Genomic DNA, 15,064 nt, shown 5'->3' on the forward strand with positions numbered 1-15,064 from the left:
CCCCAGGCGTTATTTATTAAGACACTCACTCCCTGAACTTGCTTCCCGGCTCTCAGCGCACATCGTTACATGAGCTGGATTTTTTGTTGTTGAAATATAAACATAAGAATCTTAATTGAGCATAACTACTTAAATTGAGTCTGGGTTTAGTTTGAAGACAGGCTAACACAAGGTGTTTTCTCCTCTGGTTTTGACAGACACTGTACCTGTAACGGTTGTCGTCTTCCTCTTCTGAGGAGGAGTAGGAAATATCGGACCAATATGCAGCGTGGTAAGTGTTCGTCATATTTATTACACTGAACACAGGAAACAAACGAACAAGCGAATAAAGAAAAACCGAAACAGTCCCGAATGGTGAAAAACACTGAAATGGAAAATAACCTCCCACAAACAAGAGTGGGAAAACAGGCTACCTAAGTATGGTTCTCAATCAGAGACAACGATTGACAGCTGCGTCTGATTGGGAACCATACCAGCCCAAAAACATAGAAATATAAACACAAGAACAAAACATAGAATGCCCACCCCAACTCTTGCCCTGACCAACCTAAAGTAGAAACATACTAAAGGAACTAAGGTCAGGACGTGACAGTACCTGGGATGTGATTACCTGGGATGTGATTTCCTTCATACTTGATGTCCATCTCGTGCAGACCCTTTTCAGTAGGGTTGAATTTAACTGTGATGGTCCCATCATTGTCATTTATTATGTAGGGATGGGCAGTCTTACCGTAGGGCATACGCACCTCACCTGGAAATTCCAGGAAAGGAAAGTGAATGTGTCATTGTGTCAGAAACAGTCGAGAGTATCTACAGGTACCTGTGTACTGTTTTATGTGTTAATGAGTATCTGTTAGGATTACAACATTCTGTAAAGTTTCCCAAATTTCCAGGTTTTCCCCAAATCCTGAAAGGATAATCTTTGCATCCTTGCATAAGCAGAGAGGGAATCCTTTAACTGGGGTTTTGGGGGAAAACCTGGGAAATTTGGGAAAGTTTCCGGAAAAGTCCCTGTACCTGTGATTGGTCCCTGCTGTACAGTGAACGGGATGACCAGGTTGAGAGGGCGGAACTGATCCATGCCGTCACTAAGGACAATGGGCTCCTTTGTTGCCTAAAAGGGCATATGATACATGTACGAATAACTAAAGCAAGCTATGTCGATACAAAGAAAAAATTTAACTTTAATGCAGCCTTTTTGACTCCGTTAAAATGTTGTTAAACCCTTATAAGACATCATAAAGATTCATACATGATAACAACAAGTTATAAAGCATTAAGTGAAGTATTACCCAATGTTAGTATTGTCCCCCAGAATGCTCCACACCACTCTCTCAACAGACCGCCTTCACCCCAATTTGTGTCTCTGATTCAGGAGAAATGTATTTCTATTCCTGTGATACCGACCTAGCTACTTAAGATCAATACACTAACTGTAAGTCACTCTGGATAAGAGTGTCTGCTAAATTACTAAAATGTAAATGTAATTTTCAGGTAATCAAATTTTTGCTATTTTGTAGCTTTGGCAACTATGTGTCTGTTTTCTACCCCAGTTCGCTCCTCTCCCTGTAGGCTATACAGACACTCCCCACTCCTTGGCTGCTACCCTAATTTAGTGTACCCTGTGCGCATAACCCATGTGGAATTCCTGGTCTCTGGTAGCGTTTGGAACTGCCGATCTGCAGTCAAGAACGCCCGAGTTCATCTCAGTCTATACTGCGCTTCAGTCCCTTAACTTTTTGGCCCTGATGGAGACATGGATCACCCCAGACAACACTACTACTCTAGCTGCTCTCTCTCTTCATCTGATTATGTTTTATTTCATAGTCTGAGAGCATCTGGTCGTCGTCGTGGTGGCACATGGCTACTCATTTCTCCTAAGTGAATATTTGGGATTTTTCTCCCTCTCTCATCTGTCCATCCCCTCATTTGAATGCCATGATGTCACTGTCACTTGTCCACTCAAGCTTAACATTGTTGTCATCTATCGCCCACCAGGTGCCTTTAGAGAATTCCTCAATGAGCTTGACACCATGATAAGCTAATTTCCTGACGATGGCTCACCGCTCTTCATACTTGGTGACTTCAACCTTCTGACGTCTGCCTTCGATTAATTTCTTTCCAGCTCTCTCTTTCCCCTCATTGCCTCTTTTGACCTCAACCTTTCCCAGACCTCTCCCACTCACAAGGCAGGCAAATACGCTTGACCTCATTTTTACTAAAGGCTGTTTGCCTACTAATCTCACTGCAACCCCGCTCCAGCTCTCTGATCACAACTTTGTTTCATTTTCTGTCTTCCTCTCCTCCAAACCTAGCCACTCAGGCCCTAGCCAGATGGTCCTACGCCGTCGCAATCTTCGCTCTCTCTCTCTCCCACTACTCTCTCCTCTTATCCTATTATCTCTCCCTTCTGCTAAATTATTCTCCCTCCTGTCTCCTGATTCTGCTCTTCAACCCTACTCTCCTCCCTTTTTCTCATCCTATGACTCGTACTGTCCCCTTTCTTACCAGCCGGCTTGGCCCTCCCCTCCTGCTCCGTGGCTGAGTGACTCATTGCAAGCTTACAAAACAGCATGTGGGCAGCTGAACAAAATTGGAGGAAAACTAAAATTCCAGAGGATCTATCATCCCTCCACTCCCTCCTGTCGGGCCTCTGTATCCACTGTTAAAGCCATTTTCTACTCTACATTTCAAGCTTCTGCCTCTAACCCTAGGAAACTCTTTTCCACCTTCACAGCCTTCCTTAGTTCTTCACCTCCTCCCCCTCCCTCCTCCATCTCTGCAGACTTTGTCAACCACTTTGAAAAGGTTGACAACATCCGCTCCTCATTCACTCAGCCTATTGAGTCCACTGGTCCCACTCACACAGAACTACCCTACTTCTTGACCTCTTTTCCCCCTCTCTCTCCAGATTAAATCCTGCAACTAGTGTGGTCCGAACGCCCAACAACCTACCCGCTCGACCCCACCCCCCCTCCCATTTCCAGACCATCTCTGGAGACCTTCTCCCATTCCTCACTTCCCTCATCAACTCATCCCTGACCACTGAATGCATCCCCTCTGACTTCAAAATGGCCTGAGTCACTCCCCTCCTCAAAAAACCAACACTCGACTCCTTTGACGTAAAAACCACAGACCGGTATCCCTTTGTTCTGTACTTTCCAAAATACTTGAGCATGCTGTCTCTAACCAACTCTCTCGTTATCTCTCTCAGAACAACCTTCTTGACTCTAACCAGTCATGCTTCAAGATGGGTCACTCAACCGAAACTGCTCTTCTCTGTGTCATGGAGGCTCTCTGCACTGCCAAAGCTAAATCTCTATCCTCTGTTCTCATCCTCCTAGATCTGTCCACTGCCTTCGACACATTGAAACATCAAATCGACCCTCTCAGGGCTGGGCATCTCTGCACACTCTTGGGTTGCATCCTACCTGACAGGCCGATCCTACCAGGTGATGTGGAGAGGATCTGTGTCTGCACTACGTACTTTCACGACTGGTGTCCCCCAGGGCTCGGCCTCTTCTCTCTATATACCAAGTCACTCAGCTCCGTCATATCCTCACATAGTCTCTCCTATCATTGCTATGTGGATGACACTCAACTACTTTTCTTCTTCCCCCCTTCTGACACTCAGGTGGCGACACGCATCTCTGCGTGCCTGGCAGATATATCAGCTTGGATGTCGGCCCACCACCTCAAGCTCAAGCTCGACAAGACGAAGCTGCTCTTCTTTCCGGGGAAGGCCTGCCCACTCAAAGACCTCTCCATCACGGTTGACAACTCCACAGTGTCCCCCTCCCAGAGTGGAAATCCTTTGTCAGTCTATTCTTGTTCTGAGAAATGAACACTGTGTACTACTCCCTTCACAGAACAGCGCAAACTGGCTCTAACCAGAATAAAAAGAGGAGTGGGAGGCCCCTTTAAACAACGGAGCAAGCCTTAATTTCTCAGAACAAGAATATATTGACAAGTTTCAGAAGAAAGTTCTTTGTTTCTGGCCATTTTGAGCCTGTAATCGAACCCACAAATGCTGATGCTCCAGATACTCAACTAGTCTAAATAAGGCCAGTTTAATTGCTTCTTTAATCAGGACAACATTTTTCAGCTGTGCTAACATAATTGAAAAGGTTTTTCTAATGATCAATTAGCCTTTTAAAATTGGAACACATGAGTGATGGTTGTTGATAATGGGCCTCTGTACGCCTATGTACAGAGGCCCATTAGGTAGATATTCCATAAAAAATCTGCCGTTTCCAGCTAAAATAGTCAATTACAACATTAATAATATGTACACTATATATCTGATCAATTTGATGTTATTTTTATGGACAAAAAAATGTGTGCTTTTCTTTTAAAATCTTAGTGACCCCAAACTTTTGAATAGTAGTGTGTATATATATATTAATTAACACACAAATCTATATTACTAATATGTACTCAACCGTAACATGGAAGGGGCTCTTGGGTATGTGCCCTCCTCCGAAGCGGATGGTGATGACATATTTTCCTGGTTCTGGAGCGGTGTAGTAGATGTCGACGGTTCCATCACGGTTTTCCTGCACATCCATGTCTAGCTCCACCCCCTCTGGGGTCATGACCGAGCAGGTCACCTTGCCCTTCCCAGCGGCCTTTGTGTCCACAGAGATGATGGCCTCCTCGTTCACCTGCATCTTAGTCAGACCTGATGCCAGGGCATGTCCTCCGATAAACACTGGGAATAAGGAGAGAGAAAATTGTCAGACTATTGAAAAGAGAAAATAAAATAGAAGAGAAGGGAAAATGAGAGGTGTACCAGTAAGCAGACACTTGCTGGCATCTCCAGTGGGCAGGGCTAAGATATGGTAGGGAGAGTAGGGGATCTCATCGCCTCCATACTTGATCATGATTGTGTAAGGGCCGGTGGAGTCTGGTACGTAAGACACTGTGTAGGTCCCATCTCTGTTATCATAGATGGTAGCCTTCTTTGGCTTGCATTCTTGGTCCTACAGGGGAAGAAGATGTTAATGTGTGTGGGGTGTGTGTGTGTGTGTGTGGGGGTGGGGTGGAGGTGAGGGGTTACCCACCAGTATTTGTACAGTGAGCAGTCCCTCTCCTGCGTCGCGGGCATCAATGGTGAACTCCACTGGCAGGCTGGCGGGCACACCTGACTTGTCCAGACCTGGACCGCTTGCACAAACCTTACTGGCATCATGACCAGGCTGAGATCTCACCTTGAATGGACTGTGGACAGAGAGAGAGAGAGAGAGCAAAAAAATATAAATACAGCATATATATTTAATGACCCTATTGAAAATGTATGAAATGCATACAGAAAAGTAAATGAGGATATTACAGTAAGGGTTTACGGTAAATCTAGTTTTGTCCAGTCTGTCTCACCTGCGAGGAACCTCCTGGTCTCCATATTTAACTGACACAGTGTAAGGGCCATCATGAACTGGAGTGTAGTTGACTGTGTGTGTACCATCACTGTTATTTTTTACAGCAACAGGCTCTGAACCTATGGGGAAAAGAGGACCGATTAGCTACATTCAAATAAGTCACTATATGTAAACATTCATGTGTATGTGTGTGTGTGTGTTTATGGGTGTTTTTATGTTTGAGTGTGTGCATGTGTGAGTAAAGTCAAGTATGTCGAGTTCGTCTTACCTGATGGTCCTATGAGACTGACCTCCAGATTTGCCTGTCCTGCCTGTATAGTGTCCACAGTAAAGGTCTGAGGTAGGTGGGCTCTGACTCTGTCACCCAAACCTTGGCCTGAACATTTCACCTTACTGGGATCCCACACTGGCACGCGGAACGGACTGCCTGCAGAAGACACATATAGAGACACTGTATGGTCAGCTTTTGTGGAATAGTGAGATATTGAGAAGTATTGGATATTGTGTTTTTGTGGTGTTTTTATCGTGAGAGCTGGGGTAAGATTTTCACTATTCATTATGCATAGCAAATAAACTTGAAACTTGTATTATGGTGATGATTCTGCTGCTTCTTCTCCATGCAGTGTGTAAGTGTATGTGTGTTTATGTGGGGACTATTAATTATTGGACTATCAATTGTTCCTCCCTGTATTATACTCACGCTAAAATGTTTATTCTATTCTACTGAGCCATTCACTTTATGTTAGGAGTCTTATCTGTTATTAAATCTTATTGTTGTTGCATTGTCGAGAAGGAACCTGCAAGTAAGCATTTCTTTGGACGGTGGAAACCAAGGATGGGCAACTGGCAGCCCGTGAACCGTTCTTTTGTGGGTCTGCGGATCAATTTTCAAAAACTTCACATACACACAAAAAAATATATATATGTATTTCTCCCATTCTCCCATATATATATATAGTGCCTTCAGAAAGTATTCAGACCCCTTGACTTTTTCCACATTTTGTTAGGCCTTAATCCAAAATTGATTAAATAAAGAAAATGCTCAGCAATCTACGCACAATACCCCATAATGATTAAGCGAAAACTGGTTTTTAGAAATGTTTGCAAATTTGTCAAAATAAATATAGAAATAGGGAAATGGCTTATTTCGATAAGTATTCAGTTGCTTTGCTATGAGACTCGAAATTGAAACTTGATTGGAGTCCACCTGTGGTAAATTCAATTGATTGGACATGATTTGGAAAGGCACACATCTGCCTATATAAAGGTCCCACAGTTGACAATGCATGTCAGAGCAAAAATCAAGCCATGAGGTCGAAGGAATTGTCTGTAGAGCTCAGAGACTGGATTGTGTCGAGGCACAGATCTGAGGAAGGGTACCAAAACATTTCTGCGGCAAGGTTTGAGGAGGAAAAAAACAATTACATCAATTGTACAATAATGATGTAACGTAACAAAATGTGGGTTCTGAATACTTTTCGAATGCACTGTATACATGTAAAGTGTCGGTCCCATGTTTCATGAGCTAAAAAAAAAAAGTCCCAGAAATGTTCCATATTCACAAAAAGCTTATTTTCCCAAATTTTGTGCACAAATTTGTTTACATCCCTTTTAGCGAGCATTTGTCTCAAGATAATCCATCCACCTGACAGATGTGGTATATCAAGAAGCTGAATAAACAGCATGCTCATTACAAAGGTGCACCTTGTGCTGGGGACAGTAAAAAGGCCACTTTAAAATGTGCCGTTTTGTCTCACAACACAAATGCCATAGATGTCTGAAGTTTTGAGGGAGTGTGCAATTGGCATGCTGACTGCAAAAATGTCTGCCAGAGCTCTTGCTAGAGAATTTAATGTTCATTTCTCTATCATAAGCCGCCTCCAAGTCATTTTAGAGAATTTGGCAGTATGTCCATCCAGACTTACAAACGCAGACCACATGTAACCCTGCCAGCCCAGGACCTCCACATCCGGCTTCTTCGCCTGTGGGATTATCTGAGACCAAGCCACGAGACAGCTGATGAAACTGTGGGATTGCACAACCGAAGACTTTCTGCACATACTATCAGAAACCGTCTCAGGGAAGTTCATCTGCGTGCTCGTCGTCCTCACCAGGGTTTTTCCTGACCGCAGCTCGGCGTCATAACCGACTTCAGTGGGCAAATGCTCACCTTCCATGGCCACTGGAAGAGTGTGCTCTTCATGGATGAATCCCATTTTCAACGGTACCGGGCAAATGACAGACAGCATGTATGGCGTCTTGTGGGCGACCGTTTTGCTCCTGTCAACGTTGTCAAAAGAGTTCATCGTGTTTCAGCATGATAAGGCACGGCCCTATGTTGCAAGGATCTGAACACAAATCCTGGAAGCTGAAAATGTCCAAGTTCTTCGCCTGCATACTCACCAGACATGTCACCCATTGAGCATGTTAGGGATGCTCTGGATCGACGTGTACGACAGTGTGTTTCAGTTCCCACCAATATCCAGCAAGTTTGCACATCCATTGAAGAGGAGTGGGACAGCATTCCACAGGACACAATCAACAGCCTGATCAACTCTATGCAATTTTGAAATTTGGTTGTGTATCAGCAGATTTTCTATTGTTATGTCAGTCACTGACAGTCACTCAATTTAGCCAATGTCTAGCCTGCTGTCAAAACTTGAGGTAATCATGGTAAAAATACTGACCGGGAGGCCCCCAATGATTTTGTTAGTCACTCTCACTAATATATCACAATCAAAACTACAAACATGTCTCTCCACCTTATGGCAAAATGAATAGAATTGCAGTAAATTAGCTGTTAAACTGCAAATTATTCTCTCCGCCCCATAGCAAAATTGCATGAAATTAAAAATAAATAAAAATAAATCTTCTCTCTGCAACATGTATAGAATTGCAGGAAATTCACTTTAAACCTTTTTTTTCTTTCTCCGCAGTCTATGGCTGTATGTGGGTGTATGGATGTGGGTACACAGATCCACGAGCCACTGCGGCCCCTCATGGTGAGTTCAGATGTTTTGTGGCCCCCACCCACATCAGCTGCCCATCCTTGATGTATACCATGTGTATCCTGTACATACGACTAATACAACTAGAATGTGTATGTGTATGAGGCATTACCTGGAATGGGGTGTCCTCCGAAGTTGATATTGACGTCGTACTCTCCAGGTGTGAAGGTAACGTACTCTACGCTGCAGCTGCCATCTTTGTTATCTTTACAGGTAATTTTTGCCTCTGACGCTCCCTCTATGGTCAGGCCCAGGCCTCCAGTACCAGCACCCCTAGAGAACACAGACAATGATCAACGCTAATGGTAATTTCACATCAATTACATTGCTTTCATAGGAAAGGCTTTCTCATTTTTGGAAGAATTGAAAGACATTGGATTTGTGAATGATTTTCCTGTGATCATGTGTTCTTATGTGCTTAACTAGCTAAAATGTTATTGTCATCAATAAACCACATGGGAGCATAATAGATTGCAGTGTGCTGTCTCTTTTGAGCATTTACTGAATATATTATTTGATATCCAGCACCTGCTCAGAAACATTGGCTGTGTGTATGCAATCTTTTCCTTTGCTGTGATTGTACCTGGTCTCGACGGTGAAGCAGTTGGGTGTGTTGATGAGTCCTCCCTCGAGCCCTGGCCCGTAGGCCCTGACCCGGGTGGGGTCACATCCCTCCACTACTGACACCCTGAAGGGGCTCTTAGGGATGGCCACCTCGTCATACAGTACCTCAATCACATGCATACCTGGAACAGACAGACCAATCAGATGGTTTCAATATCTCACAGTGCTGTGTGTGTGTAGTGCTCTATATACATGTATACTGTACATGATGTTGTATGATGGCCAAGCTGGTTTTACTATGCAGGGCAATTAAGTTATATCTATCTAAGACAATTTTCAATGTATTTCTGATATTTTATCACGAGTGAACCTTTCTTCCTAAGATTCGTTCAGATAATGAATGAGACATGTGGTAACTATGGAGATGTGAGACTAATCATTAATACACAAAAATAACACATCTCCCCCCGTTGTTATACCGTAATAACATTAACTTGACAGAACTCTATTAATACCTCCAGCTAGCCATTACTCCTGTATCTGAGAGAAGAGGCTCAGAGAAGGACAGAGCAGAGCATATATACCTGAGCTTCTGTTCTGTTCCAGCACTAACTCTATTTATAAAGCCCTCTCCCCTCTCTGCCTCTCTTCTCTAAACCCCTCAGATCACCTCCTCTGCCTCATTCTGTATTTATACCCTTTCTATCTACTCTATCTATCTAGTCCTAAATGAACCCTCCGCTCAAACACCTGCATTGTGTCCAGCCACCCACCACCCGCCAACCCCTCTTTTACGCTACTGCTACTCTCTGTTCATCATATATGCATAGTCACTTTAACCATATTTACATGTACATGTACGTGCTTCTACACCTGCATTGCTTGCTGTTTGGGGTTTTAGGCTGGGTTTCTGTACAGCACTTTGAGATATCAGCAGATGTACGAAGGGCTATATAAATAAATTTGATTTGATTTGATTTGATACATACTACCTCAATCAGCCCGACTAACCGGTGCCTGTATATATGTTATGGGATTTTTATGAATAATGACTAAATGATGTATACATTTAATGTAGAACTATAACTAACAGAATTGTATCCTGTCTGATGAAGAATATTTGTACATAGGCAAAGCGGAAGTGTTAACAGACGACTTGTGACAGACAACTTGTGACCACAGTGAAACTAACAACAGGAAAGATGTCTTGCCCCCACCCAGGGAGGGGAGAAACCATTGGACTTGCAGTAGATTGTGTAACATGTGGTAGCATATGATAAGCAATATGTATGTGTTGGAATGGAATTGAAAAGCAGCTTTGACATTGTCTGAGAGGAGGAGGGACATTTATGACGAAATGAGAGGTGTACATGAAATGATGGGCAGAGCTCTCGAGAATAAACGTAACTGACAATTGTGGACTGGTCTGTATCTGATTAATTTAAACCAGAACCTTACAACTTCTGTTCAGCTTATGAACCTTGAGAATATATTTCTCCTAACAATATAGCGTCCCTACTGTTATTCTTCACTGTATTTTTACTGTTATTATTTCTTTACTTACCTATTGTTCACCAAATACCCTTTTTGCACTGATGGTTAGAGCCTGTAAGTAAGCATTTCACTGTAAGGTCTACAACCTGTCGTATTCGGCGCACGTGAAAAATAAACTTTGATTTGATTTGAAAATATCTCGCTATCACTCTTTTCAAGGATTCCTTGTTGAACAAAACTGAATAAAAGAACAAGTAACATGTGATGGGCTTGCCCTGTATACATCTACGTTGTCCCTTTATGGTCCTTGGAGTCGGATAGCTATTAAACATATCCTACCAAGCAACCTAACTTTAGCTATCAGAAAGCTTTCAGAAAAGTTTTCATCTTCTACATGTTCTTACCGTCCTCATAGGCGGTGTATTCCACTCTGAAGGTTCCGTCTCCCTTGTTTGTGATGTAGGTGTCTGTGTTGGTGCCTGAAGGGTTGATGATGCATGCATTCAAGTGGTCACCAGAGGTCTTGGGCATTTTGCGGGCATCCACAATGAAGTGAGTGGTAACCTCCTTGATGACACCTACAGACATAGATGATCGCAAGGAAGGATCACAAGCTACTGTAATTGTTAGCATGTAATTGTTAGCTACAGTAGTGTTAGTAACCTTTTCCAGTAAGCTAAAGTATACTTTAGCTATAGTAGCTTTTTGCCAGAATGCTATAGTAGCCTTAGCTATATGGCCTTAATCAGTAAACTATGCTTCGTTTTGCTTGTAAACTACTGTGTATAGTAGCTAGCTAGCCTTAGATTGAGGCATTTACCAAATTATAGTTAAATAGCTTAAGTAGCCTTTAGCTATAGGAGTCTTTGCCTACTTTGCCTACCTAAGCAAGGGTAATATGCCCTAACCACTCCACAACTACTCCACCTTACCTCTGGGCTGCACTCCTGGTCCATAGACCTGCACTCCGCCGGTATCAACAGCCGGCTCCACTTGGATGAGCGCAGGGAAGTTGGGAACCACATGACCCCCGTACTTAATGGTGATGGTGTGTGTGCCGTGAAAAGGTGGGATGTAGGTGACAGAGAAGGATCCCTCGGCTGTCTTCTGGATGTGGACCTCGGACTCAGCCCCGGACTCAGAGACAATCTCGATGGTGAGCTTAGCCTCTCCGGCACTGGTGCAGTCCACTGTAAAGTAGGCTGGTTCCCCTGCCTTGGCTTTATCTAGGCCTGGACCACTGGCGGTTACCTGTAGGTTTAGTTGATATTTTTTGAGATGCAGAAACATACACACAATCTCAAATTTGATGTCATACATTCCTACAAAACATGGAAAATATATAAACGATATAATCAGCCTGAATACACAACCAATAGGCATGTCAATAAATCAATAACTTGGCATATCAAAGGCATAAAGTATATTAAATAAAGTATCATCTCACCTGGCTGGGGTCCAGGCATGGCTTAACAGCTGCCTTGAAAGGAGACCCAGGGATGTGCTGCTTTCCAAACAGGATATTGATGGCATACTCTCCAGCCTCGGTAGGCAGGCAGGTACTGTGTCCATTGTCCTGGCACTCGATCTTAGCCTTGCACGACCCCTCCACAGTCAGGCCCAGCCCGCCGGGGCCCGCTCCATTGGTGTCAATGGCAAAGGGGGCTGGTTTACCCACAATGCCTCCCTTCAGGCCTGGGCCGTATGCACGCACCTGAAGGATAAAGTTAATAGATGTTAGAGAGACTCATAATGTCATGAAGAAGTCGATGCCAGTAGTGTAAGCAAACACAGGACAAAAAACATCCATAATGCTTCACTAAGCTTCAGTACAGATTACATTTTGGAGTATCAGTCAGAGGACAGTTACTGTCTTTTCATGAGCCTCACATTAAAATAGATCCCACTGAAGCTCATAGGGTCAAATGTTGTAGTCACTTTTACCTTTGATGGGTCAGCAGGCATCACTCCCTCCACAGCGAAGGGGGATCCAGGGACGGGGTTGCAGTCATAGCTGACGTCCACCTTGTAAGGCCCCTCCTCTGGGGGGATGTACTTCACCGAGTGGGCTCCATTGGCTGTGTCCGAATCCAGCTTGTAAGGGATTGGTCGGCCAGAGGGTGAGGTCATCTTGACAGCCACCTCGCCCTGTCCTCCGGCTCCCTGGGTGTTGATGTAGAACTCTTGATCCTTGCCAACTTCCACCTCTGTAAAATAACAAGAACAAACATGCTTAAATCTTAAATTCATCAGTTTTAACAGCTACTCATTGAAACTATTGACAACACCATTGCAAATAAGAATTAGCTATGGTATATAGCTATAATCTAGGGCAATGTCAGATGTACATGGTCCTAAGAAGAAGAAAATGAATAAGATAACAAGACCCAGTTTTCAAATGAATTACATTTTGGGCTCTACGTTGCAAAGTTACTGTGTACAATGTTGAGAACTTACTGGTGTCCAGTCCTGTAACCTTGACCTTTCCCAGATCTACAGGAGGAGCCACAGTAATATTGAAGGGGCTCTTTGGAATGGGGTCCCCTCCATGGGTGACGGAGATGGTCATCTGACCCTGATGAACAGCGGTGTACTTAACGGTGTAGGAGTAGTCATGGTTGTCTATGATCTCAAAGTCCCTGACAGCCTCTCCCTTCAGTTCTGCTGCTGTGAACTGGACCTTTGGCTTGGCCTTGCCTGCTCCCTTTGTGAAGATGGTGAAGTGGGTCGGAGTGCCCGCCTCCACGCCTGTCTTGTTGAGTCCTGGACCCTCAGCCCTCACATTGCCAGCATCATGGGAACGATTCACCTTCACCCTAAATGGACTAATGGGGATTTCCTGTAACAAAAATATGTAATGGTTTTGCTGCTGTATGATTTTTTATAAAAATTCGAACACAAATCGAGATCCCAACTACGGCAACTTTTGTACCATTCGGGTCATCCTTAGAATGAATAGTTATAATTATTATAGTTCTAATGCTAAGCCACATAGTAACAGTAGGCAGGGCAAACCTGTTTTGGTGATTTCTGGTATATCATCAAAATAAATAAACCATAGCACATTTTTGGACTCATTCAGGAGTTTTTACCCGATCAGGTACAATAACACTGGAAATTAATGCTGAATGTTCAATTTATATTCCTAAAACTTAAGTTGAAAATGATGCTGTCGCTGCTTCCTGTTGAGAAGACATTTTGATAAGAATGCCAATGTTAAAACAGAAACAGAAACAGTTTGTGATATACTGTATTGAAAACCTAAATATAAAATGTAGTATCTACACATGAAGTAAATGTGCAACAATAGTAATCATATTACATGTGTTTTTGTATAAACTGCACACGCACCAAAAACCCTATCGAATAGGGTTTAAAACCAGGTTGTACGCATTGCTGAAACTAACACAACTAAAAAAACACATGGAAACTGGAGTTATTATTTACATCGCTTGGTTAGAGAACAACCTGCAGATGACAGTCAGCTATATTTTGGAGGGATGCATTTTGATTTGGGGGTCGCCAAAATGGAAAGAGAAACACAACACCTATTTGTCAATCACTCATGTCGATATCATGTTGAGTTCAATGGCGCTAGAGGGAGGAGATGAGGTTGCACGTCTTGTTAAAACTAATAAAGCTCAAAAACCACACGGGATCTCAAAATAATGTGTACATTACTGGTTAGAGGACAATTTGTAAAAGACAGCTAGCTACAGTTTGAAGTGTTGCATTTGTTTTCAGGTGGCTCGCAAACCGGGTAAGTGTAACACAACACTTTTTTTTGTTAATCACTTCCATTGATATTACGCCAAAATCTATAGAACAGGGGACAAATGTTTGGGGTGTTGCACTGTTTAAACTAACACTATTCAAAGGGCACATGGAAACTTGGAATAACCTATACATGGTTGGTTAGATGAGAACTTATATCTATATTTTAATTTTGGATGTTGATTTTGGGAGGCTGCCATCAAGGAAAAGGGAACAGACCACTTTTTCTGTTAGTTAACTTCAACATATCACGACGCGGCATAGGATATCAACAGTGACAACGGTTGGTTGCTATTTAACTGCTAGTTTGACTGTCAAAACCTTCTATTGGTGTGTGGCCAGCAACTTTTATAGAGAGACCACCCACTAATTTTCTGTGCCATTTCCTGGCCACTCCGCGTTCTAAGTCCGATGCGTCCCAGCACGTGTGACAAACTCAACGGATATTGATATTGATCAAAGATATTGATCTGTTTTAAGTAATCAATCTTATGTTATCATGATGACTAAACTTTTATTCGAACATCACCAATCTAAGGTAAAAGGATGTTGAATTCCACTTAATTTTATGGTGAAAATGCAAGAATGTGTAAGGTAGTAAAACAAATGTCCACATGAGGGAAATTAGTGCAAAATATACAATAATTCAATATGGCAAAATAATTCAACATGTCAATTTAAGATGATAGTATATGTTGCCCACTCAAACTATTGCAACAATGACATCTATTTCTCGCTCATTTAACAATTTAGAGAGTTAATAAAAAATGGGCTCAAACACAATTTAACTGGGCGCTCTAGATTAGAGCCTCCATAGTGTCTCCACATTTGATGTCCATTGTAACA

At 42.9% G+C, this 15,064-nt stretch overlaps 1 protein-coding gene across 1 annotated transcript in view; it reads right to left on the minus strand.

Moving 5' to 3' along the window:
- Nucleotides 1–15,064, minus strand: part of LOC112232475 (filamin-C-like) — a 59,695-nt gene that overhangs the window by 14,238 nt on the left and 30,393 nt on the right. Inside the window, exons 14-27 of the mRNA XM_024399487.2 lie at nt 12,902–13,283; nt 12,389–12,651; nt 11,892–12,158; nt 11,377–11,695; nt 10,849–11,022; nt 8,970–9,132; nt 8,499–8,659; nt 5,647–5,805; nt 5,377–5,497; nt 5,064–5,220; nt 4,793–4,982; nt 4,443–4,711; nt 1,018–1,114; nt 611–751 (exon numbers count right to left, since the gene is read on the minus strand). Of these exons, the coding sequence (XP_024255255.1) occupies nt 611–751; nt 1,018–1,114; nt 4,443–4,711; nt 4,793–4,982; nt 5,064–5,220; nt 5,377–5,497; nt 5,647–5,805; nt 8,499–8,659; nt 8,970–9,132; nt 10,849–11,022; nt 11,377–11,695; nt 11,892–12,158; nt 12,389–12,651; nt 12,902–13,283 (2,863 nt within the window). The remainder of the gene's footprint in view (nt 1–610; nt 752–1,017; nt 1,115–4,442; nt 4,712–4,792; nt 4,983–5,063; nt 5,221–5,376; nt 5,498–5,646; nt 5,806–8,498; nt 8,660–8,969; nt 9,133–10,848; nt 11,023–11,376; nt 11,696–11,891; nt 12,159–12,388; nt 12,652–12,901; nt 13,284–15,064) is intronic.

Source organism: Oncorhynchus tshawytscha, linkage group LG06 (genome assembly GCF_018296145.1).
Source record: "Oncorhynchus tshawytscha isolate Ot180627B linkage group LG06, Otsh_v2.0, whole genome shotgun sequence".
Taxonomy (NCBI): domain Eukaryota; kingdom Metazoa; phylum Chordata; class Actinopteri; order Salmoniformes; family Salmonidae; genus Oncorhynchus; species Oncorhynchus tshawytscha.